This window comes from Cynocephalus volans, chromosome 6, assembly GCF_027409185.1.
Source record: "Cynocephalus volans isolate mCynVol1 chromosome 6, mCynVol1.pri, whole genome shotgun sequence".
Classification (NCBI taxonomy): domain Eukaryota; kingdom Metazoa; phylum Chordata; class Mammalia; order Dermoptera; family Cynocephalidae; genus Cynocephalus; species Cynocephalus volans.
The window spans coordinates 33378826-33406262 of record NC_084465.1 but is presented as its reverse complement, the minus strand read 5'-3'; the positions used below and the strand labels follow the sequence as shown (position 1 = coordinate 33406262).

The window sequence follows — 27437 nt, the reverse complement described above, 5'->3', positions numbered from 1 at the left end:
TTACTTTATGTTCATTAAATTACCAATGAGGCTTAACAATTTTTCTGTTTATGGGGCACCTCTGTTTTTCTTTTCTAAACAGTATGTCCTTTGCCTGTTTATTAAATTGGGGATGGATCTTCCTTTGCTTCTTGTACATTCTTCCAATTTTTTTTATGAGGCCTGATTTGTGTTTCTTTTATGGTGCCTATGAGAGCAAGCGATAGATCTGCTCATATGAAAGTGCTACTTGGAGCATATCCATTTCTCCTTCCCATCCTCTTTAGGATGGTGCTATTAGGTTCTTCTTTATTTAACAGCCCCTGATCTCCAATGCCACCCATGGTACTAATGCTACACCTTAGTGAGATCCTATCCGCTTATGCTTCACCTTTACTTATACAATTAAAAGGTATAGCTTTTGTCAAAGATGTTTTGAGCATCAAATAAGACATCCTGGGAGACTCCTGAGAGTGGAGAACCTTGGATCCCACCCTACCAGCTTTCTCTGTCTCTGAGACCAGATCTAGAGGCCCGGTGCTGTCATCACAACAAACCAGCTAAATTCAAGGACTGATGACTTCTCAAATCCACCCTGGAGTTAAAACAAATAGTAAGAGAACACGAATGTGACATAAGGTATTACCAGAAGAAAGAGTTATTTTTAAAAAGACAACAATTGCAAGAAAAGTCAAAATTCACTATAAACAAAAAAATCAAAAGTTGGTCACACAGCATTCATAGTCTTTTTTGTTCACAACTTTTCTCAAAATTCAAACTTTTCTCGCTTTTAGCTTTTAAATTACAATTTTGCAATTAGGACAGATATTTCTAAAAATTCTCAGTTGAAAATTATTTTTTTAATCTGGCTTAAAAAGATGAATAAATAATACATTACCTTTGAAACTAGCAGTGAAATGATTTCTTTTACAGTGTTGTCAATCAAATCATCTATTTTTGAATGGTACTGTTGCTAGACATTAAAAAACAAAGATGCGTTAGATGATATGGACACGAAACTTTTGCATTAAGTCATCAATGCTCTAAAGCTACCAGTCATGACATACCAGATTTACTTAAAATGATCATTTTGAACATTAAAAGAACAAAACCTTGAAAATGATCCACCCAATCAACACTTTTTACATTGTGGCTGGAAAATTTTCCCATGTGCACTGTTGAGTTAAGCAGCTAATGGGGTTATTATTTAGATGAATTGAGTTCTTATTCTTATTCAGGCAGAGGAATGTGAAGGATACTTTTTGTCTTTTCCTCTATAATTAAGGTGGCCGTGTATTTTTCTAAAGGGTTGGTTTAGCTGGAGAAGCAAAAAGACTAGAAAAAGATTTAATTAATACAGCATTTCATGTCTGACAACTCTCATTCATAAGTTATTTTAAATGTGCTCTAGAAATAAAATGAGCTCCCAATTGTTCACTCTAAAAGGACCTTTTTATCGGCACAGGGAGCAGCAGTTTATACAATTCTTACAATATGCTCGAGCAAGGGCAAAATTAAAATTTCATCAACAAAGGTGAATAGATGGTAACAAATTAATAGACCATAAAAGGGATAATGAAACAGCATTCACTCTCCATAGTTTTATTACCGCTTCCTCACGAAAAAGACGCCTTTAAATAAATACGAAAAAGATGTATTTAAAGTAAACCTGAAAGCCTCTTTTTTTGCTTTCTTTAGAGAATACTAGAGGGTTCCATTCTTAAATTAGCAGGAGCTTGGGCTTCTATGGCATGTGAAGGCACATCCATTTAAACAGTAATTCTTCCTTTAGAAGCATTTATCTGACAACAGATTGTCCCCAATAGCCACTTCACAGAAAATGTGACTTGTAAAGACTAACCCTATCTTGATGGTTCAAGGCTTCTTGGAACAGCTAACATAATAACTAGAGTAAAAGTACTCAGGTCAGTATAAACATTAGACCGACTTAGCTGCTGGTTGAATGGTTTCCTAAGATGTAAGTTTTTGAAAGCTATTTTTTTTTTCTGAAAACACGTCTCAGAGTTTCCACACAGAACAAAACATCAACTTAGGTCTGCTTTGGAATACTCAGGAATGACCCTACCCAATTCCCAAGGACTCTGTTACAAGTGGTCAACATCTACCTGCATACATAATACAGAAAGGAAGCATGATTTTGGAGCATCTGAATTATTTTCTTTTTCTCTTTGTGTCTGAGTGTGAGTAAGGACAATGTCCTCATCAAAAAGAAATGATTAAGTTTTGTAATGATGAATATGGTAAATACCCGATTTGATCACTGCACATTATATACATGTAATGAAATATAACACTGTACCCCACAAATATGTACAATCAACATGTCTCAATAAAAAAATTATAAAATTAACCACACGTATCTGAACGTGGAACTTTCTAGGCACATACTGAACTCAGTGAAACCTGTCTGTCTCATTTAAAGCATAACAGATTCCCAAATTTGTGCTCTCCAGAGGACAAAAGGAATGGAAACAGAGGGTATATGTCTTTTGCAATAGTGCTGATATTTTTGCTTTAGGAAGAGCTTGAAGAGAAGAAAAAGGAGAGAGAATAAAGAAAAGGTAGAAGAAAAGGAGCCCGAAAAAGGTGGCTGGCTATTAAGGTTCTGATTCAGTCTAAATTACCAATAACTTTCTGAGCCAGGCAGGCTGTCACATGAACATGTCTGAAGCACACTGAGTAACTCCAGCACATAGGGTGACCAGTAGCGTGAGCCCTGACAACAGACACACTTACAAGAAAGGCCCCCCAGCTCCAGCTGAAAGCTGTGCAGCTGACTGGGTGGTGAGGAGCTTATGCAAATGAACACAGCTCAGCCGCTCTCCTTTCATACCCTTCTAGATCCAGATCTGTGTCTGTGCAGCAAGAGGAAATTAAATACCTGCCTGGCTCCTCTTTGGGGTAGAAGAGGAAAGGGATACCAGAGATGGGCTTCAAACTTCTCATTTTTCTCTTTAACATGGAAAGTGCTCTAAAACATACAGGGATTAAGGTACCCAGACTTCCAAACAGGTTCCTAAACATGCCTTATCCTCAGTGTTTATCTCCATTAGTCATAAATTTCATTTTTTAACTCAAAAGTAATCAAACGTCATCAGAAGGCTATTGAATACAAAATAATAGAATTTCTACACGTTAAACTTTTGGATTGGATTGATCCTGGCAATTCTTAAAATCAAGCCATTAAAGTAATGTCATTTATACCCATTTTAGGTATTAGGTAGGGAAAGTCTATGGATCCTGGGAGCTATGATACTCTCCTAAAACACACATCCTTAGATTGTTGCTTTCTTTGATACCTGATCTAGCCATAGACAGAGAGAGAGCGAGCGAGCGAGCAAGAGAGCACTGGAGGAAAGGAAAGAAAAGAGATAAAGGGAGGGAGAGGCAACGAGAATGAATGAACAAACACACATACACAAAGTTAAAAAGGAAGGAATGAAAAGTACACCTTATATATATTACTCAAGGGGCAAACCGAGATAGTGTGAGGTTTGTTATGTTTTTATAATATGGGATTCTGCTGCAAATTAATCTGATTAGATCTGACTTACATTTCAGAATCTGCTCTGGCTGCACAATTGGTAGAGGCGGCCTGGGAACATGGGTGGGAGTGGGGAGGTGGCCTGAGAATTCCCTATTTTATAAACACACACACACACACACACACACACACACTCTCTCTCTCTCTCTCTCTCTCTCTCTCTCTCTCTTCGAAGATAATAACCAACATATGCCACACGTAGGTAACAGAAAGTTAGCTAGAAAAAGTGATTCATTAGGGGATCCAGACACCCAAATAGAGATTACAAACAGGTAAAAACAGAACTTACCTGCACAGATCTTTACACTCCCTACACTAAAACTGATAGATTTTCTTTTTAAATTATATTACATGACAGCATCCTTTTTTTTGTTTGTTTTGTTTTTGGTAGCTGGCCTTTATGGGAATCTGAACCCCATCCTTTAACCACCTGAGCTAACAGGCTAGCCCCCAGAAACATTCTTGATAAAAATTTGGAATGTTTTTGTACCCAATAATAAAAACCTATAACATTCTTATCAGAATATTTCAAGTTGGATTTGGTAGATTCCAGCTCATATTTAAACTATTATCCCCACATCTGCCCTCAAAAGTGAATTGTTTGTGCTTTGCTTCTCCAGCAGATGACTCTGAACTTATTAAGACAACCATTCAGGAATCCTTACTTCACAGAGCCCAGGGAAACCAGAAATCAGGGACAGTCTGAAATCCTGGCCTCCCTACATTCAGGTTAATGTCATTTCACCTGTCTGTTCTCATGCACACACACACGAAATGAAGACCAGTCAAATGCTGGCACAATTCAACTTTCTGAAAAGATTTTGGTCCTTCTCTTGGGATGAATTTTAAAGGTATTGGACGGTTACTCCTGGAAATGGAAGCATTTTACTTTAACTGAGAACAAATCCTGCACAAGCAGGGCCCGCTGCTCCCCTGAGTTGCCCCATTAATGTGTTTTCATCCTTATCTTCAACCAATGGGACCATGTGATGAAGTGGCTCCGAGGGCAGATGAATGCCTCCAGCCCATGCAGTTATTTGCTTTTCTGTAGCAATGGATAACAAGGATTCTAAATACTGTGGTGATTTCCTGATCCCGACATCTGTCCTGAGGGACTGGCCTGGGATTGCTGACTCATTACACACAGCTGTCACATGGGCAGATCATTCACTCACTAATCACTCCATTAAACCCTATTCTGGGCCTCAGCAGAATGTGTTTGTATTATTATGTGGCATGTAAGAAAACAGAATCATAATTTAGGAGCACAGAAGGGGCTGTATTGTGAGTAAGGAGTTGGGAAGGTTTTATCCCAGCAATGACAATACAACACATTTACTAGAGATTTTGGAGAGATAATTTCCTTATAATTTAGAAAAAAAAAAATCTCTGCTAGGTTTAACTACCTGGTGTATATTTTTACACAGTTCCAAAATGTGTAATAATCTATTTTGTTTCAACAACTTATTTGTTGCTTTCTATAAAATGGGGCCCATTGGCTGAACCTGTGCATGTAATATATATACTAATTTGCAAATATTCTGAAACTCATCTTGGCACATAAGGAGAGGGAAAGCCTGTGCAATTATGTAGGTATATATACTAGAGAGGAAAAGCAAAGTATAAAATCCTTCTTTTGCATTGAAATTCTTATTTACCACTTTTCAGGGTTGCTAATGGGTTTTACACCTGCACATTTTGAACTGTATTAATTGTGTGAAAGTTGTGGGGAACTAATTGTCTCTGGTGAGAAGGTACAGGTGCAGACATAATGAACAGTAGCAGATTATTCTTCAAAACCATCCACCTACTAATGTAAAGAATCATTTGACAATGCAACAGTGTTTGCCATTTGTGTGTGTGCCTGTTTTTCTTTTTAAGTGCTAGAGTGAGTTATTTCTTCCAGGGGAGGATTTTTAAAGCAGCAACAACAAATCAGTCTGTTCATTCACTCAACAAATATTTACTAAGTGCCTATTGTGTGTCAGGTAATACAGGGTATGTTAAAATAAGAATAAATGGATAAACCCTATACTGAAGAGGAGGGGGCAAGATGATTCTTAAACCAGATGAGAAAAGAATGGGTTTATGAAGATAATATTAGCAAGATAATATTCTCATACAGGTATTGAAAAACATGAGCTGGACGGGAGACACTGGTATCCAATCCAGCTGCCTACTCATTCAGATTACTAGAGATAATAAATCATGTAAGTGACCAGAGAATAATTACCGAACATTCTGTAACACTTATATTTCAGTTACTAAGTATTTGTAAGGTTATATGCTATGTTATTAGAAATACATTTTTCCCCCTGAATTGCTCAAAGAATGAAATATAAATATACACATATAAATTATGGCCAAATAGCTAATGTCTGTATCAGGGATATATAAGTATCAAATTCACAAATAGTGGGCCTTCTCATCTACTTCTACATTTAGCTAAGCCCTTCTACTTGGATAAGAATTGTCCATCCAGTAAGAGTCACCCTGAATTTGACTCCCAGATATCAACTCTAAGATTTAAGCTACACGGAGAACACAAAAACATTTTGATTACAAAACAAATAAAATAAAATAAAGTGCAATCTAATTAACTTAATCCTGTATGCATAAAGGTTTTCAAACCACATACCTCAGTGTTTCTAGGGTGGTACTTTGGGATGACCTTTTATGTGGAAGGGTGAACATCTCACAATATGGGCCTGCCCTTCTGCTTCTGAAGATGCTTATATTCCAGGCCATAAGTGGGAGAAAAGACTATATCTCACCAAAATCCACAATGGGGTTTATCTGTATGAAGTGCTCTTGGGTGTGGCTTACTGATCCAAATATTTAGGGGTTATCCTGATATAAATGCTATCTGTCATCTGAAGTCCCAAACTCTATTCTTTTGATATTAATGAAAGTATATACCACAGATATATGCTTGAAAATGTTAACAATCATTCTGCTTCTAATTTTATTTAGATTTTAATTTAAAGGAAGGTGAATTCATTTGGTTTTAAATAATTTTATCTTTAAAAATCTAAGAGTAATCTGCAGATTCTTCAGCCTAAAAGGGAGAAACATTCCTCTTCACATTACTTAAGGTATAAGTATTTACACATATTTTTGAGATAGGAGGTACTCAGTGCCCCTGGGATCGGGTTTCAGGCTGAAGGAAGTGCTTTTTACAAGGGTATAGGGAAAATACAGCCAAAAAGTCAAGTTAAGAAACAAGGGGAACAGAGTCAAACAGGATATCTGTGGTTATGCACCTGGGCCCCGGCCCGAGGCAAAGGGCGGATAGTTCCCAGAAATAGACAAGTCAGTTAAAGTTTCAAGAGTGCCCCTCAGCTGTTTCAAGGACTCCCACTTGACCGAAGTTCACCCCTGGCTTGATTTAAACTAACCAATTACCTTGCTTCTCGCTTCTGTACCCGCGCTTTTTGCTATAAAAAGGACCCAGGAGCTCTACTCGGCGCGCCAGTCTTTCGAAAGACTGAGTCGCCCGGGTACCTGTGTGTTCAATAAACCTCTTGTTTTTGCATCCGAAGCCGTGGTCTCGCTGTTCCTTGGGAGGGTCTCCCTGAACTGACTGACTACCCACTGCGGGAGTCTTTCATTTGGGGGCTCGTCCGGGATCGGAGACCCCCACCCAGGGACCACCGACCCACCAACGGGAGGTAAGCTGGCCAGCAGTCGTTCTGTGTCTCGTTTCTGTGTCTCGTCTCTGTGTCTGACTCAGTGATTTCGACTGTCTTTTCTGAGCGCGCGCATTTTGGTTTCAGTTTGTTCCGGGTTAGTCGCTCTGGGAGCGAAGTGCGGGTAGCGAACAGACGTGTTCGGGGGCTCGCCACCCGGCAATCCTGGGAGACGTCCCAGGATCAGGGGAGGACCAGGGACGCCTGGTGGACCCCTTGGCAGAGGATTATTGTGTTTTGGTCTCACCGCGTCTCGGGAGGCGCGCTCTGCCATCGGACTCTTTCTTCTATTTCTACGGCACTCGGTCTCGTCGCCGTTTCTGGTTTCTTTTTGTCTTAGTTGTGATAGGTCTTTGCGTCGTCGTTCCCCTATTGGAAATTTTCGAGATGGGGCAAAGTGCCCTTACGCCCCTCTCCCTTACTCTAGATCATTGGAAAGATGTCAAAGCCAGGGCTCACAATCTGTCCATGGAGATCAAAAAAGGAAAATGGCAGACTTTCTGTTCGTCTGAGTGGCCCACATTCGGCGTAGGTTGGCCGCCAGAGGGAACCTTTGATCTTACTGTCATTTTTGCAGTTAAAAAGATTGTTTTTCAGGAGACCGGAGGACACCCGGACCAGGTTGCCTGTGTCGTGGTATGGCAAGACCTCGCCCAGAATCCCCCTCCCTGGGTGCCACCCTCCAGCAAAGTCGCTGTTGTTTCGGGATCAGAAAATACTCAAAGGCCACCTACAAGGAAGCCTTCCGCCCCTCCCCAACCCCCCGTCCTCCCGACACCAGATGACCTATTTTCTCTCTCTGAAACCCCACCTTACCCGGCGGCTCCGCTGCCCCCTCTGGCCCCTCAGGGAAACAGATCGGCACCAGGCCGAGCGCCCGGTGATCCTAGCCCTGAGGGACCGGCTGCGGGGACTAGGAGCCGCCAACCTCGCAGTCCGAGAGACGGCTCCGGTCCTGACTCCACCGTAGCTTTGCCCCTCCGAGCCATAGGGCCCCCAGCTGAGCCTAATGGCTTGGTCCCTCTACAGTATTGGCCTTTTTCCTCAGCAGATCTTTACAATTGGAAGTCTAACCACCCGTCTTTTTCTGAAAAACCAGCAGGACTCACGGGACTTCTTGAGTCCCTTATGTTCTCTCACCAGCCCACTTGGGACGATTGCCAACAGCTACTCCAGATCCTCTTCACCACTGAAGAGCGAGAAAGGATTCTTCTGGAGGCCCGCAAGAACGTTCTCGGGGACAACGGGGCCCCTACACAACTCGAGAACCTCATTAATGAGGCCTTCCCCCTCAATCGACCTCAATGGGATTACAACACGGCCGAAGGTAGGGAGCGTCTTCTGGTCTACCGCCGGACTCTAGTGGCAGGTCTCAAAGGGGCAGCCCGGCGCCCCACCAATTTGGCTAAGGTAAGAGAGGTCTTGCAGGGACCAGTAGAACCCCCCTCGGTTTTCTTGGAACGCCTAATGGAGGCCTATAGAAGGTACACTCCGTTTGAACCCTCTTCTGAGGGGCAGCAGGCTGCGGTTGCAATGGCCTTCATCGGACAGGCAGCCCCAGATATCAAGAAAAAGTTGCAGAGGCTAGAGGGGCTCCAAGATTATTCCTTACAAGATTTAGTGAGAGAGGCAGAAAAGGTGTACCACAAGAGAGAGACAGAAGAGGAAAAACAAGAAAGAGAAAAAAGAGAGACAGAAGAGAGAGAGAGACGGCGCGATAGGCGCCAAGAAAAAAACTTGACTAGGATTTTGGCCGCAGTGGTAGGTGAAAGAGGGTCTAGAGATAGGCAGACAGGGAACCTGAGCAACCGGGCAAAGAAAACACCTAGGGATGGAAGACCCCCTCTAGACAAAGACCAATGCGCGTACTGTAAAGAGAAGGGTCACTGGGCAAGAGAATGTCCCCGGAAAAAGAACATCAGAGAAGCCAAGGTTCTATCCCTAGATGACTAGGGGAGTCGGGGTTCGGACCCCCTCCCCGAACCTAGGGTAACACTGACTGTGGAGGGGACCCCCATTGAGTTCCTGGTCGATACCGGGGCTGAACATTCGGTATTGACCCAACCCATGGGAGAAATAGAGCCTAGACGGACAGTTGTAGAAGGAGCGACAGGAAGCAACGTCTACCCCTGGACCACAAAGAGACTTTTAAAAGTTGGATATAAACAAGTAACCCACTCCTTTCTGGTCATACCCGAGTGCCCCGCTCCTCTGTTGGGCAGGGACCTCCTAACCAAACTAAAAGCTCAAATCCAGTTTTCTACAGAGGGCCCACAAGTAACATGGGGAGATCACTCTACCATGTGCCTGGTCCTAAACCTAGAAGAAGAATACCGGCTGTATGAAAAGCCGGCCTCTCCCTCCATCGACCCATCCTGGCTCCAACTTTTTCCCACCGTATGGGCAGAAAAGACAGGTATGGGACTGGCCAATAACGTCCCACCAGTAGTAGTAGAGCTGAAATCGGGTGCCTCACCGGTGGCCGTCCGACAGTATCCAATGACTAAAGAAGCCCGGGAAGGCATCAGACCCCACATCCAAAGGTTCTTAGACCTAGGGGTCTTAGTGCCCTGCCAGTCGCCCTGGAACACCCCTCTGCTACCAGTAAAAAAGCCAGGGACCAATGACTATCGGCCAGTCCAAGACTTGAGAGAAATTAACAAAAGGGTGCAAGACATTCATCCCTCAGTCCCAAACCCATACAGCCTCCTGAGTTCCCTTCCGCCTAGTCACACTTGGTACTCAGTCTTGGATCTCAAGGATGCCTTTTTTTGCCTCAGACTACACCCCAACAGCCAGCCACTGTTCGCGTTCGAGTGGAGAGACCCAGAAAAAGGTAACACAGGTCAGCTGACCTGGACACGGCTGCCACAGGGGTTCAAAAACTCTCCCACTCTCTTCGACGAGGCCCTCCACCGAGATTTAGCTCCTTTTAGGGCTCTCAACCCCCAGGTCACATTACTCCAATATGTGGACGACCTCCTGGTGGCGGCTCCCACATATGAAGGCTGCAAAAAAGGGACACAGAAGCTCTTGCAGGAACTGAGTAAGTTGGGGTACCGGGTATCAGCTAAAAAGGCCCAGTTATGCCAGAAGGAGGTCACCTATTTGGGGTACCTGCTCAAAGAGGGAAAAAGATGGCTGACCGCGGCCCGGAAAGCTACAGTTATGAAGATCCCCACTCCCACAACCCCCAGGCAGGTCCGCGAATTTCTGGGTACTGCCGGATTCTGCAGGCTCTGGATTCCTGGGTTTGCTTCCCTGGCTGCACCCTTGTACCCCCTGACAAGGGAAAACATTCCTTTTACCTGGACTGAGGAGCATCAAAAGGCTTTTGACCACATAAAAAAAGCCTTGCTGTCTGCCCCCGCCTTGGCTCTCCCAGACCTCACCAAACCGTTTACTCTATACGTAGATGAAAGAGCCGGTGTGGCCCGAGGAGTGCTTACTCAGACCCTAGGACCATGGCGACGGCCAGTAGCTTATCTATCAAAAAAACTGGATCCAGTGGCCAGTGGGTGGCCAACCTGCCTAAAAGCGGTTGCTGCAGTGGCACTCCTCCTCAAAGACGCTGATAAGTTAACCTTGGGGCAAAATGTGACTGTGATTGCTTCCCACAGCCTCGAAAGTATTGTGCGGCAGCCCCCCAATCGGTGGATGACCAATGCCAGAATGACTCATTACCAGAGTTTGCTGCTAAACGAAAGGATATCTTTCGCGCCCCCTGCTGTCCTGAACCCAGCTACCCTACTACCAGTCGAGTCAGAATCCACCCCAGTACACCAATGCTCAGAAATCCTTGCTGAAGAAGCTGGGACTCGACGGGACCTGAAGGACCAGCCATTGCCCGGAGTGCCTGCCTGGTATACAGACGGTAGCAGCTTCATTGTGGAAGGTAAGCGGAGAGCAGGGGCCGCCATCGTAGATGGCAAACGGACGGTATGGGCAAGCAGCCTGCCAGAAGGGACATCAGCCCAGAAGGCCGAGCTAATCGCCTTGACGCAGGCATTACGCCTAGCCGAAGGAAAAAACATCAACATCTACACGGACAGCAGGTCGCCATTATCCACTGCCCGGGCCACCAGAGAGGAAATAACCCTGTGGCGGCCGGGAACCGGAGGGCCGACGAGGCTGCAAAACAAGCCGCCCTGTCGGTCAGGGTGCTAGCAGAAACTATAAAGCTTCAAGAGCCAATCGAGCCTGCTCAAGCTAAGACCAGGCCAGGAGAGCTCACTCCTGACCAGGGAAAGGAATTCATTCAGCGGTTACACCAGCTAACACACTTAGGACCAGAAAAGCTCCTTCAACTGGCAAGCCGCACCAGCCTCTCCATCCCGAACCTCCGGTCCACTGTTCAAGAAGTCGCCAATCGGTGTCCGGCTTGCGCCATGACTAATGCGGCTACCACCTACCGAGAGACCGGAAAAAGACAACGGGGAGATCGACCCGGCGTATACTGGGAAGTAGACTTTACAGAGGTAAAGCCTGGCCGGTATAGAAACAAGTATCTGCTAGTATTTGTAGATACTTTCTCTGGATGGGTAGAAGCTTTCCCTACCAAAACTGAAACGGCCCTGACTGTATGTAAAAAGATACTAGAAGAAATCCTGCCCCGTTTCGGGATCCCTAAGGTGATCGGGTCAGATAATGGCCCAGCCTTTGTTGCTCAGGTAAGCCAGGGACTGGCCACACAACTGGGAATAAATTGGAAATTACATTGTGCGTATAGGCCCCAGAGCTCAGGTCAAGTAGAGAGAATGAATAGAACCATCAAAGAGACCTTAACTAAATTGGCCTTAGAGACCGGTGGAAAAGACTGGGTGGCCCTCCTTCCCTTAGCGCTGTTCAGAGCCAGGAATACCCCTGGCCAGCTTGGTCTGACCCCTTATGAAATCCTCCACGGGGGACCCCCCCCCATACTTGAGTTGGGAGGAACACTGGGTCCCGATGATAACTTTCTTCCTGTCTTATTTACTCACTTAAAGGCTTTAGAAGTTGTAAAAACCCAGATCTGGGACCAGATCAAGGAGGTATACGAGCCAGGTGCCGTGGCCATCCCTCATCCGTTCCAGGTCGGAGACCAAGTGCTTGTTAGGCGCCATCGGACCGGCAGCCTTGAGCCTCGGTGGAAAGGCCCGTACCTGGTGCTACTGACCACACCAACAGCGGTAAAAGTAGACGGCATTGCAGCCTGGGTACATGCTTCTCACCTCAAGCCTGCGCCACCCTCCGTACCAGATGAATCCTGGGAGCTGGAGAGGACTGATAATCCTCTTAAGTTGCGCATTCGGCGGCGGCGGAGCAAGCCTACCAAGTAATAACCCTAACCAGCCCAACACCCTCACCTGGCAGGTACTGTCCCAAACTGGAAAGGTTGTCTGGTTCAAGACAGAAGTCCACCCCCTTTGGACTTGGTGGCCCTCCCTTACCCCTGATATATGTGCCCTGGCGGCGGGTCTCGAGGCTTGGGATATTCCAGAAATTGATGCACCGGCCTCTAAAAGAGTCAGGCCTCCTGACTCAAACTATGAAAATGCTTATAACCAGATCAAATAACTCCCCTTGGTTGACCACCCTACTGTCAACCATCGCCGGGCCCCTATTACTCCTCCTTCTGTTGTTCACCCTTGGGCCCTACGTCATCAATAGACTAGTCCAATTCATCAATGATAGGGTAAGTGCAGTTAAGATTCTGGTCCTTAGGCAAAAATACCAAACCTTAAATGGCGAAGATAACTTTTAATTCCGCTCTAAGATTAGAGCGATCCACAAGAGAAATGGGGGAATGAAGGAAGTGCTTTTTACAAGGGTATAGGGAAAATACAGCCAAAAAGTCAAGTTAAGAAACAAGGGGAACAGAGTCAAACAGGATATCTGTGGTTATGCACCTGGGCCCCGGCCCGAGGCAAAGGGCGGATAGTTCCCAGAAATAGACAAGTCAGTTAAAGTTTCAAGAGTGCCCCTCAGCTGTTTCAAGGACTCCCACTTGACCGAAGTTCACCCCTGGCTTGATTTAAACTAACCAATTACCTTGCTTCTCGCTTCTGTACCCGCGCTTTTTGCTATAAAAAGGACCCAGGAGCTCTACTCGGCGCGCCAGTCTTTCGAAAGACTGAGTCGCCCGGGTACCTGTGTGTTCAATAAACCTCTTGTTTTTGCATCCGAAGCCGTGGTCTCGCTGTTCCTTGGGAGGGTCTCCCTGAACTGACTGACTACCCACTGCGGGAGTCTTTCAAGGCCACTTCCCTGTGTCTCAAACCACTCCTGTAGGACTCAACCCTCTTCTGAGTCCTGACCTACTGTTGCTTGCAGCATCTACTTTCCAGTACAGGCATGTGAAGATTGAGACCACAGGAGGCAGACTTGTGTAATCTCAGTGGCCAACCATGCTTAGTAAAAAGGAGTTTACACCTTAAATGACCTTCCACTGGAGGTGCCAGAGAGCAAATATATTCAAATACATTTGGTGTATGTGGTGGAATTTGACCAATGAGTATGCTCTAAGAGACCAACTAAGCATGTGCAAGACTAGGTTGCATAACTGAGAACCACCCTCTTAGTTGAATATTCATTACATATCATGATTATGTATAGGTAGCTGAACTATAAAAGTTGAATCCAGGAAGAAGGCGGCCTGTAACTCACTCTCCTGGAGCCAGCCCTCATTTTCCCATGAGGTGTGTATTTCTTAGTTTTTGAGTTAAACTTGCATTTAGCAGGCTGCCATTCACTTTGGAGCCTACTTGCACTTTGTTTGTAAAGTATGTATTTTTTACTTTTGTATTAAACTTGCTGAGACAGTTGCTCATTCTCTGGGGCCAGTCTATACCTTCCCTATGAAGTCTGTACTTCTTATTCTTTTCATTTAACCTGTTTTCACTTTCTACCGTGACTGCTCTTGAATTCTTTCCTGTGGTGGAGTCAAGAACTTGGTAGAGGATGGGGTGGGTTGAGGTCAGCTATCTGATCTCCCCAAACCCTCTCCTTTGGTATCATCTTAATGAGTCTTTGGGCTCTTGCTATGTTATAGTAAGCTATTAGCTTATATATACACACACAGAAGCTAAAAACCCTGAAAATAAAATAAAATTATTTTAATTTGAAAAGAAAAATAAAAAAATCTACATTTACAAAAATAATAATTCAAATGAAAATGTGCTTTTACCAAAAAAAAAAAAAAAAAAAAAAAATGAGACTTACCCATTGACTACCAAACTGGATCATACCATGGGGGAAAAAAAAAGATGATGAAAGAGAACATAAAGAAATGATGAAAAGTAATTACAATGGGTAAAAAGACAACAAAATATCAATTTAAACAAATATCTAAGAAAAATAAATTCACTTTCACCCAATCACCACTTTCAACAAAAATAAATCATGGGGTAAAATGAAGTCATATTTCTGAATATAAAACCAAACAAAATACAAATCAAATTTAAACAATGGAATATTTACTCATAAGAACTAGGTCTAGTTTTTAAGTATGTTTCAGCTTGATCTTTAAAAAATGGAAACTTGTATAAACAGAGTATTTCATATGCTATTTTTTGTGTGTGGCTTGCCTTTATGGATGCAAACTCTGGACACTCTAGATTTGTATAAACAAAGCAGGTTGCTTTCTAGCTTTCTCATTTGCTTGTAAAAAGCAAGGTTTATGTAAATATGCAACACCTAAGCCGTTAAAAGGTATATCTGAAATTCAATGGCCACTTGTAAAATTTTAGGCAGTATTTATATAAAAAAAGGAGAAACTGACATAAGCAGAGGATAAAGGGCATTCTATTTTTATAGTAAAAAAATATATATCAAGCATTTGGTGCTGGAGAATTTGGCCTTTTGGAAAAGCACCCTCCCCTGCCAGGGCACCCTGTGCTGCATTTTCACATGCGGAACATACTCCACTTACCTCTTGTCCTCCATCCAGGGCACAGAGTTTGGTGCTTTGCTTTTTGGCATCAACCAATACATTAAACATTGTACACACGGAAGCTGGGATGCGTAAGTCAGTTGTTTTGCTTGCCTTTTGCAGCTTGAGTTCAAATGCAGTTCTTGTTCTAGTTATTAAAACATGAATTCAGAGTAAGAAATTCTGACATACATCCCACCTGCTCTGTAAAAGTGAAATCAACACTACGAGATGCTAATTTAAAACATGCAAATAAGGACTGAGCAGTGTGGCAGTGCTTGGGAGGTAGGGGGTAGAATGCTCTTCTTTTCAGGTGTCTGAAGTGAAAGATTAGACTGTGATATTTTATATTAAACCTAGTGTTATGCAGTCACTCAGACAATATTGTTACCCAAATGAAGCTTTTTGTTATATCTAGTATATCTGTTACATTTAATGGAAAAACCTCATAGTTTCACTTAACAGTCTGAGTTAATTTCCAAGCAGAAAAATCACACACCTTTCTACATTAAAGGAGAACAAATTCCTCCATTTCAGGGCTTACCAAATAAAAAGTAAATAAATAAATAAATAAACAAAGCACAAGTCTGGAGAACTCTAAAAGAGGATAATTGTACAACAGAGAATGCGTAATTCTTTTAATTCACTTTGCACTCTCAAATATCTGAAGTTGCAGACAGGTTTTTGAAAGAAACTGCGTTAACAGGCAATTTGGAATTGGTTATGCTAAAGTATTCAAAGAACATCCACAGATTTGAGACATCATCACAGATGAGACATCATCACAGATGATTTTTTAAAAACATTAAATAATCCAATTCATAGTCTTGTTTTAGAGGGTCACTGAACATTATTCTAAGGACAGGATTCTTCCTGGTGTAAAGAATTAAAGAATATTCAGTTTCTCCAACCAGTATTTGACTGTTAAGCCCATATGCTGCCCCACGTTGCTCTTGTAAATATCACGAACAAGGCCAATGAAAATACACCACTTGGCTAATTAGGAGGATGCAATGCTGGTTTCGTAAAAACTATTTTAAAAACATGAAAGCACATTTGGAGGACTCCAAAGCCTCATAACTGTTCCTGCCTGAGTTATAAAGAACGTAGATAGATACTTGGAACTCATCTAATATGGACAGAAAATATCAGACAATAGTGAGTAATCCCAGAACAACTGACGGTGCCTGATAGTATTTTGAGTCTGCCATGCCATTTCACAGCACACAGACACAGTACATAGTGCATAAAGAACGTAACAGACCTTTCCCATATGTCTCAGGAGATATTACCTCGGGAATCAAAGCACAGTATTCCCAGAGAGATAACCATAAGCACAACAGAAATGATTAATATGGTGTGGATGCTACTGATTAAGGCAATGGTTGAGGGACCTGAAGAAAAGCATCAGGTCTATTTCACCAATTACATGAGTCCCCAGAATTTAGGTCAGAGAACCTAATGCTCATTCTCTTTTGGAATAGTAGTACATATATTGAAACCTTTCCCATGACAACAGTATAACAGGTACTTGGTGAAAAGCGGTATTTTGGGTGCTGGCATATTAAGCAGCAACTTGAAAATACATGTCTACCTTTTGACACAGGCCTCTATCATATCACTGGCCATTAGTTTAAGTCTTTGTTCTAAGTGGTGGGCAAATTCTTGTTCTGGCCAGTGTAGATCAAAGACAAACATTTGCAGTGCATCGAGTTTCCAGAAAAGGTCTTCTGATGTGGCTGAGCCATTGCTAGAAGAAAAAGGAAAAATGAAGAACATCATGAACTTGGCTGTTTACCGTGAGGACCACCAACACATTGGGTTTTCTTTTCTGTGTCAATTGCCACCAGTGAAAAAAATACCACGCAAAATCTCTAATGACCCAATATTTTCTTTGTTCAGCCTTCTAATTCTTCCTTTTCACTTCTTAATAAGGCAAGGCAAAGAGAACAAAGTAGAAATAAATATAGTAGTAAGATTTCATAAAAAGGTTTATAATGGATAAAGATACTTCACTAAGGAAAAGAAAATCAAATTGTGTTCATAAGAACAAACGTTTTAAATCTTCTTTACCAATCTCTAGAATAAAGATCAATACATAGATATTTTCTCCTAGAAATTCCAAAAGTATATTTTTTGCAAGAAAATACATATAGCAGTAACAAGTGGCTTTACTCTTCTACTTATGCACATGTGCCTCTGTCATCATGATGGTTTCTGTCTACAGGTGTGTAGCATATAGAGCCCTTAAATATCTCAATTACAGGCAAACATGAGACAGGTACTAGAAATAAAATAACCGGCTAGGCAGAGAAGTAATTCCTTACTTAAATTTTGAAATGCTTTGTGCCTCTTCTAAATCATAATTAAAACCCAACTTACGACAAGGTATGGTCTAACAGAGAAATGAAGTTCAGGGTGCTCTGAAGTTGGAGCAAAATCATGTAGGGTCATGTATGTCAGGTCCTTATATCTAACTGTGGAGCTAAGATTTGCTATGCTTTCACTACTGTAGTAAAATTACTCTAGGGGATGGTATTTTCACACCATATATGATGGTAATTTGTAGGAGAGTACGTATAATATTTGGGCAAAGGAAAATGCTGTTACTTCCCATTATGCAAGCATGTAGGCTAACAAGGAAACAGATACCTTGAAAGTAAAATATTCCTACATTAAAACATATTAAAACTTAACTGTAAAAGATAATAAAAGAAAAAGAAAAAAAAACCCTGCTTTATGATTCGTGTCCTCAGTTTTCCAACAATTGCTTCTCACATACTAACCTGGAATTTATATTTTTAGTTTGCAGAAGAAAATTAAAGAAATAAACTCAGGGCTGAGCCTGTGGCGCACTCGGTAGCGTGCCGCGCTAGCAGCGCGGCGACGCTCCCGCCGTGGGTTCGGATCCTATATATAGGAATGACCAGTGCACTCCCTGGCTGAGCGCCGGTCACGGAAAAAAAAAAAAAAAAAAGAAAAAAAGAAATAAACTCAATTATCGTGAGGGCATAATGGAAAATTTCTATAAAAAATAAAATTTTTTTAAATAACCACATTGTTTAGCTAAATATAGAGTAATTAGCTATCTTAAAACACACACACACACACAAAATAAAAACACCTCTTGCTCTGGCTAATTAAAAGCTTATTTCTTCCCTCTACCTGGCCTTGGTGTCTTAGCTCCATCATGAATCTGCTTTGCTTTCCTCCTGCCATGCTATCAGTAATTCCTCGTGATCTCCTTGTCTAGCCAAGATGTCCTCCGAGTAAAGTTCCCATGCGACCAATCACAGCAGAGCAGAGCAGTGAACACTGCCCACAGCACTTCACTCACGTAGTATCTCCTCACCTTAATATTCAGTGCCCCAAACGTACCAGTACCATTAAACAAAACAACCAGACAACACCATGGCGACATTGCTATGAAAAATGTTAGAAAAAACACTACTTCACTTCTCCTTGTGCCATGTGCAGAATAAAAACAGGAAAAAAAAAAAAAAAAAAAAGGCCAAGAAAAGTCCTCCTACATATCGACAGTGTACAGTTTGGAAGATTGAAGCACTGATACTTTAAGATTAATTACATATAATTGGCAAAGAAGCAAATCTACTCATAATTTTTTACTTTGGAGAAATAAATCTATTTAAAGCAAGTATCCTTTTAAAAACACAATGATAACAAAGACCATCAGAACGAAATCTCAATTATTAAAGGCATAATCCTGTTAAAAACTTTCTCATAAAATGTGACAATTACATCTTTATAGAGAATATGGATATATTTTCCTTCTGTTTGAAGCTATGGTGAGATTCTATGGTAAGAGTGTAGATGATAAATGCTTAATTGGGAATGTAATTAAGATAACAAGTCTTTGCTATAATGAAATAGATTTTTTTAAAAAAGTAAGTAGCTTTTCTCTGGAGTTGGTACATAAAGCCTGCAATTTATTCAGTGATTTTTCATTTTATGATTATTTCTAATCAGTAACCTATTCCTAAAAGTATTATTAACAGATTAGAGAATCCAAATGTGAATAATGGACTCAGATAATTTCCTAAACATGCCAGCAGGAAACTTACCTTACTGGCATCCATTTCTAGAGCTAAAAATCCCAGTACATACAGAAAGAGATATGGAGGAGCACCTCTAAACATGATTTATGCATTGGTAGGTAGGGATGTATCTTCAAATCCATGGTTACTTTTATGTTCTTTTTATTTAATCAGTAATTGTATTTTTAATTCCTTAGGTTTTTTAATGTTTTCTAATAAATCTTCAAAAAGTGAATTGTAATAATTCATAACATTATAAGTAATTCTGGGAACCTCAACAAAGAACTAAGGTTGATGACCTTGGCAGGTAAAGATAATGGTGATCAACTTGTAAACACATTTTTTTTATTTGCCCAGAATGGTGAAAGCACAATTGCTTTATTTACTAAGCTCCAATTTGTCATGATTCCTGTTCCAAGATTCAGACCATTTTAAAAAAGGGTCCTCAATGATAAGGGAATCATGGTTCCCCCAAATCTCAAAGCTAATAAAATAACAAAAACCTAAATTTCACAGGATACTGCCCACAATATTGTTCTTGGTTAAAATCAAGGGTGTTAAATAGATGAGAAATGAGAAAGAAGAGGTGTTAAATAATAAAACAGTATAAAGAAGTTTGAAAAATCATAAACTTCGAAAGGTTCATTATACTTCCTAGGTAGTTCCTGAACACACACAGACACCACTTTACACACTATAATAGCCTAAAGCATTTGCCTGTAAGAAAAAGGTTCACATGTAACATAACATCCTAGTAATCCTTATGTGTACAGTGATGATGTTTAACTTGGAAAAATATTGCCAAATTATTTTGCAAGTTATTGTTCTTTCTTGATCTTTTCCTCTCTCTTTCTTGATTTTATGCTTGACTGTGTATAGATTTGACAGTTGGTGTTGGGACAGGCAGAAAGGTAGCAAGTTCTTAACCAGTACTTTTTCTAGAAGTAGAATAAATTAACGATAGCAGTGAGGTCTCTGTAGTCAAGTAAACCTGAGTTCAAATTTTGCCTTTCACTTACTTGCTATGAGACACTGAACAAATTTATTAACTTCTTTGTGACTCTGTTTCCTTAACTGTAAAATGAGAATGATGCTTAACTCACAGGCATGTCATAAAAATTAAATAAGATAAATAACTTGGTACTGTACCTGGTACATGGAAATTTTTAATAAATGGAAGCTATTTTTCTCCAATTATTATTCTTTTTAGCTGACTTCATGTGAGATATTGAGCCAAGCACGTAACTGCCTGTCTGAGTTTTCCTGCTTGTAAAATAGGACTATCACATAGTTCATCTGATTACTGGGAGGCTCATAGTTTTATAAACTGTACAGTTATATATAATAATGATGATGATTGATGATAGTGATAACAATAACAATAATAATGTAGAAAACTGTAATAATTATTTATTGGGCATCTAGGATATGCCAATAGTAGTAGTCATTTATGGAGATCCTAGGATGTGCCAGGTACTTTTGTATACTTTCTTTAATGTCTTTAAGTTATGTGTCATAACCATTTTAGAGGTGAGGAAAGTGAGTCTGAGAAAGATTTATAATTAATACGCTAAGATCTAAATTTAAACCAAACCAATTTCAAAGCCCACGCCTTCTCACTTTAATGACTTTGTTACTGAATCTGCATTAGGCAGGCTCCTTATAATGTGGAGTTAATAATTATGGTTTCTAATGATATAAAGATTATTTTGAAATAACAAGGTGCACAATTGATATATGAAAGAAACAAAAGAAGAACTTCCTGGTGTTGGGATGTAAAGGACAACCCCTTCTCTTCAAAGTTTCTTTAATGATGAGACTAAGATAAAAATAGAAAAAGATTATATCCTTGAAACTGTTCTTACAGTGCTTTTCTACATGCACAAGATAAGTCATGTGAGCAGTCATGAATCTGGAGCCGACAAAGAATCCTCAAGTTACTGTTTACTTCACTGATTGTCGATATAAGGAGAACTCTGGTTATATCACTGAGTTGAGTCTACAACCTGGGTCACAAAATGACCCCTGCCCCACAGATTACATATAAACTACATCATATCAGCATTTTTTCTTTTTAATCCACATCATTTGCCATCGATATGCTAAGCTTGGCTTAATAGCTTAAAAACTCAAACAAATAAAACCAAAAACATAGTATTCCTCAACCAATGATGATAAATGCCATGCAATCTAAACACATCTGCACAGAACACAGCCCAGGCCATGCACTAGCTAACACATCACCAGGAAATAAGTGAGGAATACACACGTGGACTCATATAAAGAAGCCATCCACGAAGGAGTAGAAAGACTAGGAATCTGTGGAAGATTAAGAGGCAGACTTGGAACTTTTGGAAGAGCTACATTGGGAAGACTGTTGGCGATATTCCTGTAAAGAAACAAACAACGTGGGAAGGGACCACCATAAGCAATAACTACAGATGGCCATGTGTAAAATCACAAGGTCAGGAGTGAAGAGGCGGATGCTGTATGGACACTAGGTAAGATACCTACTTGACAGGCTGCCATGTCTCTTGCTCAAAACCTCTGTGAATGGACTGGGCGATGGAGGACTCCATGAGATCGACGTAGCGGACAACCAAGGGCACAAAGATTTCTTGCAAGTGTTTGTGAAATTTTCCATTACACAAAAGTGCTGAAATAGCCAAGCAGAAATAGCATTTGTCAGAGGGATAAAATCAGGCATTTGGAAAATATGGGCAAAAAAACTTTTCCTGAAAGAGTCTGACTAAGAAGAACTGATAAAATACAGATGATAATGGATCTTGCTCTCCATATGGAATAACACATCAATGGAAATTGATTGAAAAGTATAATTGGCTTCCTGTATATGGCTGTCAGAACACAAATAGATTATATCTGTATAAATTTTCATGACAGGTGGTATGCTTTTACTTTCTAAGTGGTTTAATACATAGGCACATGACTGCTGCTGGCTCCCCAAAGGTCCTGACACATGTAAATACAGCAATTAAGCAGACAGTTACAATCCCTGTGCTATGCTGTGTATCACAGAAGAACTAAACCTATTCAATTCTAAGAGGTAAGCTTAATTACTTTTAAGAGCTACACTTGTTTAGTTCACTAGGAGAGTCGCTATGGCCTTGGGAATATCTAGTTATTCTTAAACGCTTATAGTTATCTGTGGGTTTTCTTTTTTGACATCCAATTTTGCACGTCTGTGTTTAAAAACAGTCAGCACATCACATACATTTCTCAGTTGTCCCATTTGTCCTGAATGGATTATAGTATAGAACATCCCACCTAAAACAGCTGTAGAAGTCTAAGAATTTGTGCTATTAAGACAAGACTGCTGGGCAAGGTGCACCCACCTCCTTCAGAGGATGGATGCTTTTTCTGCACAAAATACAATTTCATTAAAACACAGGTCAGTATTTGCCTAAATTGCACCATGAAATAATAGAGAATATCTAGGCAAATTCTAAGTAATGTAATAAAGAAGTTGTAGTTTTTTGGATGATAGTGCTACAGATTATAAATATTTCTCCAATGAAATATATCCCAAACCCAGTTATGACTTTTCAAAATGATCCTTAAAGTGAAAATGTGCTGATTTAACAATATATTCTGTGGTCAGAAAAGGTATTTCTAGAGAGATGGTATTTGGTTGAATCTAAAGAGACTTTCATGGAAGATTTGGTGGAAGGTGGAAAGGTTTCTAAGTAGAGGGAACAGCTAGTACAAAAGTTTTGGGGAGGAATAAACTGGGTTCCTTCCAGAAAAAAGAGAAGACCAGAGTAGCTGGAGTAGAGTAAGGGAGGGGGAAACGTAGTCCATGGTGGGGTCCAGAACCTAGGACATGTTGAGGAGTGGAAGTTTTATTGGGTGCAATGGGAAGCCTTATTATTTTTATTATTAAGTAGAGAAGTGACATGATATGACTTGACTCGTGTGGAAAATGGAGTATGTGGCCAAGGGTGGAAGCAGAGAAAAATATTAGCGCTCAGTTCGCTACTGCCACAAACTAGGTAAAGGATGATGGTGGCTTTGACTGGGGCGGCAGAGGTGGAAGATGGGGAAAAGTCTCTCAGTAATCTTCACTTTTACAGATTCGAATAGCTGTATATGCTGATAGTTACTAAATCTAACTATTAGCAACTCCAATAGTATCATCTTATAAAATACTCAGCTAACTATGATAATTTCCTGCATTATCTTCTTCAGGCAAAAATATCCTGAAAGCCTAAACAGTATTTTAAACTTGGGCAAAGCGTATGACATCTACCATGGTGACATGTATATGAAGATGCCCCAGATATATTACTGTATGTGATCCTGAGGTCTGTCAGAGGCTGAGCAACTACAGACACATGAAAGTGGCGTAGGAAGTAATTCTAAAAACAGAAGGAAATACAACACTGATTTTTTTTCTCTCTCTGATTTACATGGTTTTGTATTTTTTGTGGTTAAATAATCTTTTCTGGCTTATTTACATACTAAAAGATTTCTTATTAAAGTGGGAATAATAATCATCTTTAATGGTAAATGTTTTATTTATGAGACTAATGTTATCTTAATGATGTTTTCATTAACACACTGAAAGGAGCTTTATTTATTCCTGGAGATCCAATCATAGAGCTACAAGGTAACAAATCATGTAATTCAGTTACTTCTACCAAATGCCACCTAAATGAGAATGCTAAACCTTAAGGATGAAATATTCTCACTCAAATGACTTAAATCATCATGGTAGGCAAATTAAAAATATATACTTAAATCTGAATTTATTGGATCTCTACTTAAGAGCTCTCCTTCACTTTCACTTCTTCCTCCTCCTCCTCCTCACTAGCATGTTTGGAGTGTCAAACACTATGCTTAAGTCCTATATGTGCATTCTCACATTTAATCATCACAATCAGTAAGAAAACTGAGGCATGAGAGTTTAGGACACTTGCCTAGGGTCATTTAGTCATTAGGCAGTAGAAGCAGGATTTGATACCAAAGCCCCACGTTAACCCCTACACTTTATAATACCATCATGCTTCTGTGTACGGGTTACCACAAACTGTTGTGTCTGTACGCCTGTCCATCCTTTCCATTCATCTATTCATTCAACCATCTGTTCAACCCAACATCACCATCTTTTAAGACCTAGCAATGTAGTAGATTGTTTTAGGTAACAAAAAATCTCACAAATGACAAACACATTATGCAATATCTTAGATATGTTTTCAGAATTAGAATTCAGAAAAAACTCTTTCTTTCTCTCTCTCTCTGTATATACAAGAGGTTGAGCAAAATTATTACATTCAATAACTGGAAAAATGAATTAACACTGTAAAAATATTAAATGTGCTTATAACATAATCTTTATTGAAAGCTGAAAAGTTTTACATTAAGTGAGACAATATACCTAAGCTTTAATTTATATGGCCTATTACTAAAAAATATAAAGAACCTAGGCCCTTCATCTCAATGGGTACTATTAAGCATTGTCATTATTTTTAACTACACAAAGATCAAAACACATGTTTATGTAACAAATGATTATTACATCTACAAATAAGCACTCTGCCTCATCAATTCAAATTCCACTTTATTATACATGTAAAGACTAGGTATGGTGGTAATGAAGTCATAGTCAGTTTCTTAAAATGAAGAAGCTATGAAGAGGACAACATTCAATGTTGTTATTAAATGTTATAATGATTCTAAGATTAAGTAGCAGTTGACTCAAATGTAGTTCTAGCAACAGCTCTATTTTTGATACATTTGATAAGCACTGGATTCATTGTCTTGTTAAATAAATTGGCTTTTCTTCTTGAATTTCCATCCTCAGAGTGGAAATAAAGATCGTCCACCTAATTTCTACACCAGCAACACGGAAGTTGTACCACAGGACTTTTCCTCACTTCCTACATCCAAGAGCTGAGTATTTTATAGCCTTAGTACCTTCCTAATACGCCCCTTCCTCTGTTCACCACCACTGTGTTGTACTAGACCACCCCTCTCTTCTCCTGTCTTAACTAATGCAATAACCTAATATAGTAGCAAATTCCTTGTCCTTTCCTTGTTTTAATCCTTTTTTTAGTTTTACAGTTAAAATATGCTTGCTTGTAAGAAATATTTAGAGTTGTGTTAAGGGTTAACAGCTGAATGCATTTCTAAACTCTTTAGCTCTGTGGTTTGCAAGCCTGTCAGTTTTTGACCTTCCTGTGTGAGTGAGAGACTGAGCTGAACCTCGGCCTGTCACCATTTCCTGTGTGGATGAGAGACGGAGTTGCTCTCTAGCTCACATTGCAGAAAGCCCTCTAACCACATCCCCTGTCTCCATAACCCAGTTTGCCCACCTGGTGAAGCCCCCTACCCAAAGCCCCTTACCCACCTTTAACTACCTGGTGAAGACCCCAATTTGGGTGGCTCTGCCTGGATACAGACGGAGAGCCAATAGACAAGCTTGCTTGCTTGCTCAAGAAAGGTATATAACTCCAGTTCTCTCTGCATTCAGGGCTCAGGTTTTTGGAACGGTAGTTCCCCTGAGACTGCTAGCATAATAAACTGCCTGACTTCTCCATTTCTCCGAGTGTCTGAGTTTCCTTTGGCGACTTTTCCGCAACACTATCTGGTCTTTAGGCTCCGAATTTTCTCTTTGCCAATCCATCTTCTCAAAATCTCAAGCAGAGGGACTTGCTAAAATATAAAACTAATAAAGTCACTCCTAAAGATTATAATCCTTTAGTGGGTCATCATGACAAACTCCAAAAGCCTTAGAATGCTATGAAAGTCCTCCAAGGTCTGTCCTAAAATTACCTGTTGGACTCATTTCTGTTGCCTGTGGTACAGTCATAATGATTTCCATGATTCAGTTCAAGTATACTCTTGCTCCTCAAATCTTTTCTAGAAATACTTCATTTTGCTGTCCCCTTGCTCAATTACTGGTTTCCCTTGTGTATTAGTCTGTTTTCTGTTACTTAGAATACCTGAAACTGGGTAATTTATAAAGAACATAAATTTACTTAAGTTTGGAGGCTGGGAAGTCCAAGGTTGAGGGGGTGCATCTGGTGGGAGTCTTCTTGGTGGGGAGTCTCCATAGAGTCCCATGGTGACTCAGTGTATCACATGGCAAAAGGGCTGAGCATGTTAACTTACTCACTTGTTGTTCTTATAAAGCCTCTAGTGCCATTCCTGTAATAACCCATTCATCCATTAACCCATTAATCCATGAATGGATTAAACCCTCACGATCCAATCAAATCTTAAAGGCCCTACCTTTCAAATACCATATAGGAAAGTAAGCTCCAAAATGAGCCTAGGGGGACATTCACACCATAGGACCCTTGTTTACTCTCTACCCTGTACAGGTTTCCACTGTCGTCCCTGTCAAAGAAGTGGTCTCAGTGTTTGCTAACATCTCTCTCTCTCTCTCCCTACAAGGAGGCAAGGTCCTTGAGGCAGGGACCATGTCTGTATACTCAGTACCCAGAAAAGTTTCTGGCTCAGAGCATGAGTTCAAATATTTGTTGGATAAATGAATTCTTGGACATAATACTAAGATTACTATATTATTATTCAGGAGACTGTATTGAATGGCAGCTATAGGACCTATTGTACCTCATACTTTATATAAAATGTATGGTATTAAACAACACTATTATGAGAAATCCTATTTTTGACCTCTACATCCATGATTAGACTGCTAAAAATTCTATTGGATATAGAGGTCGGTTATTTTATGTCTCTTATTTTAATGAATGTGGCAAAAGGAGGATTTTCTCTAGTCAACCTCTTAATAGTAAATGATTGTATTCTATAGGATTTGAAGAAACTGGAGATTACCTACATTTCCTATGAACTACAACAAATCTAGAGTTCTGGCCAAAAGTTTGTTCAGATTTCAGATGACCATTCCTTTTTATATTTTAAAAAGTCAAATTATAAACCAATATTTGAAAGTTTTAGAACACTAGCAGTATTATTTCTTTGGTAAATGAAGAGAGGAAAGGGAAGGACAAAGGGTGGGAGAGAGAGAAAGAAAAGAAGAAGGAAGAGAGAGGAGAAATAAAGGGAAAATACAAACAGAGGGGAAAAGAGAGGAAAGGGAATATTTGGTTTAAAAGGCAAGGCTACAGAAATACATACTACACTATACTTTTCTATGTAAATGTATGCTCCTTTTCTTAGTTGTCCATATGCCACTTTGCATTTCGCTCCTATCAGAGACTGTGGAAAGCCCTTCTTAATATGCTGCCTGAGGCATC

At 40.5% G+C, this 27437-nt stretch overlaps 2 protein-coding genes across 14 annotated transcripts in view; one reads left to right on the top strand and one right to left on the bottom strand.

Moving 5' to 3' along the window:
- CADPS2 (calcium dependent secretion activator 2) overlaps positions 1 to 27437 on the bottom strand; it is a 498805-nt gene that overhangs the window by 57028 nt on the left and 414340 nt on the right. For 6 of the 13 annotated variants that reach the window (XM_063101376.1, XM_063101374.1, XM_063101375.1 and 3 more), the window contains 4 exons: positions 21712 to 21853; positions 16737 to 16892; positions 15143 to 15290; positions 878 to 952 (listed from right to left, as the gene is read on the bottom strand). In XM_063101376.1, the coding sequence (XP_062957446.1) occupies positions 878 to 952; positions 15143 to 15290; positions 16737 to 16892; positions 21712 to 21853 (521 nt within the window). Of the gene's footprint in view, positions 1 to 877; positions 953 to 14433; positions 14449 to 15142; positions 15291 to 16736; positions 16893 to 21466; positions 21587 to 21711; positions 21854 to 27437 lie in introns of all 13 variants that reach the window. The other 7 variants (XM_063101369.1, XM_063101366.1, XM_063101367.1 and 4 more) reach the window with 3 other exon arrangements.
- Positions 11085 to 13399, top strand: LOC134380756 (uncharacterized). The gene is made up of 2 exons (XM_063100886.1): positions 11085 to 11711; positions 12219 to 13399. The coding sequence occupies exons 1-2, from the start codon at positions 11175 to 11177 to the stop codon at positions 12549 to 12551; spliced, it is 870 nt and encodes a 289-aa protein (XP_062956956.1). The 5' UTR covers positions 11085 to 11174; the 3' UTR covers positions 12552 to 13399.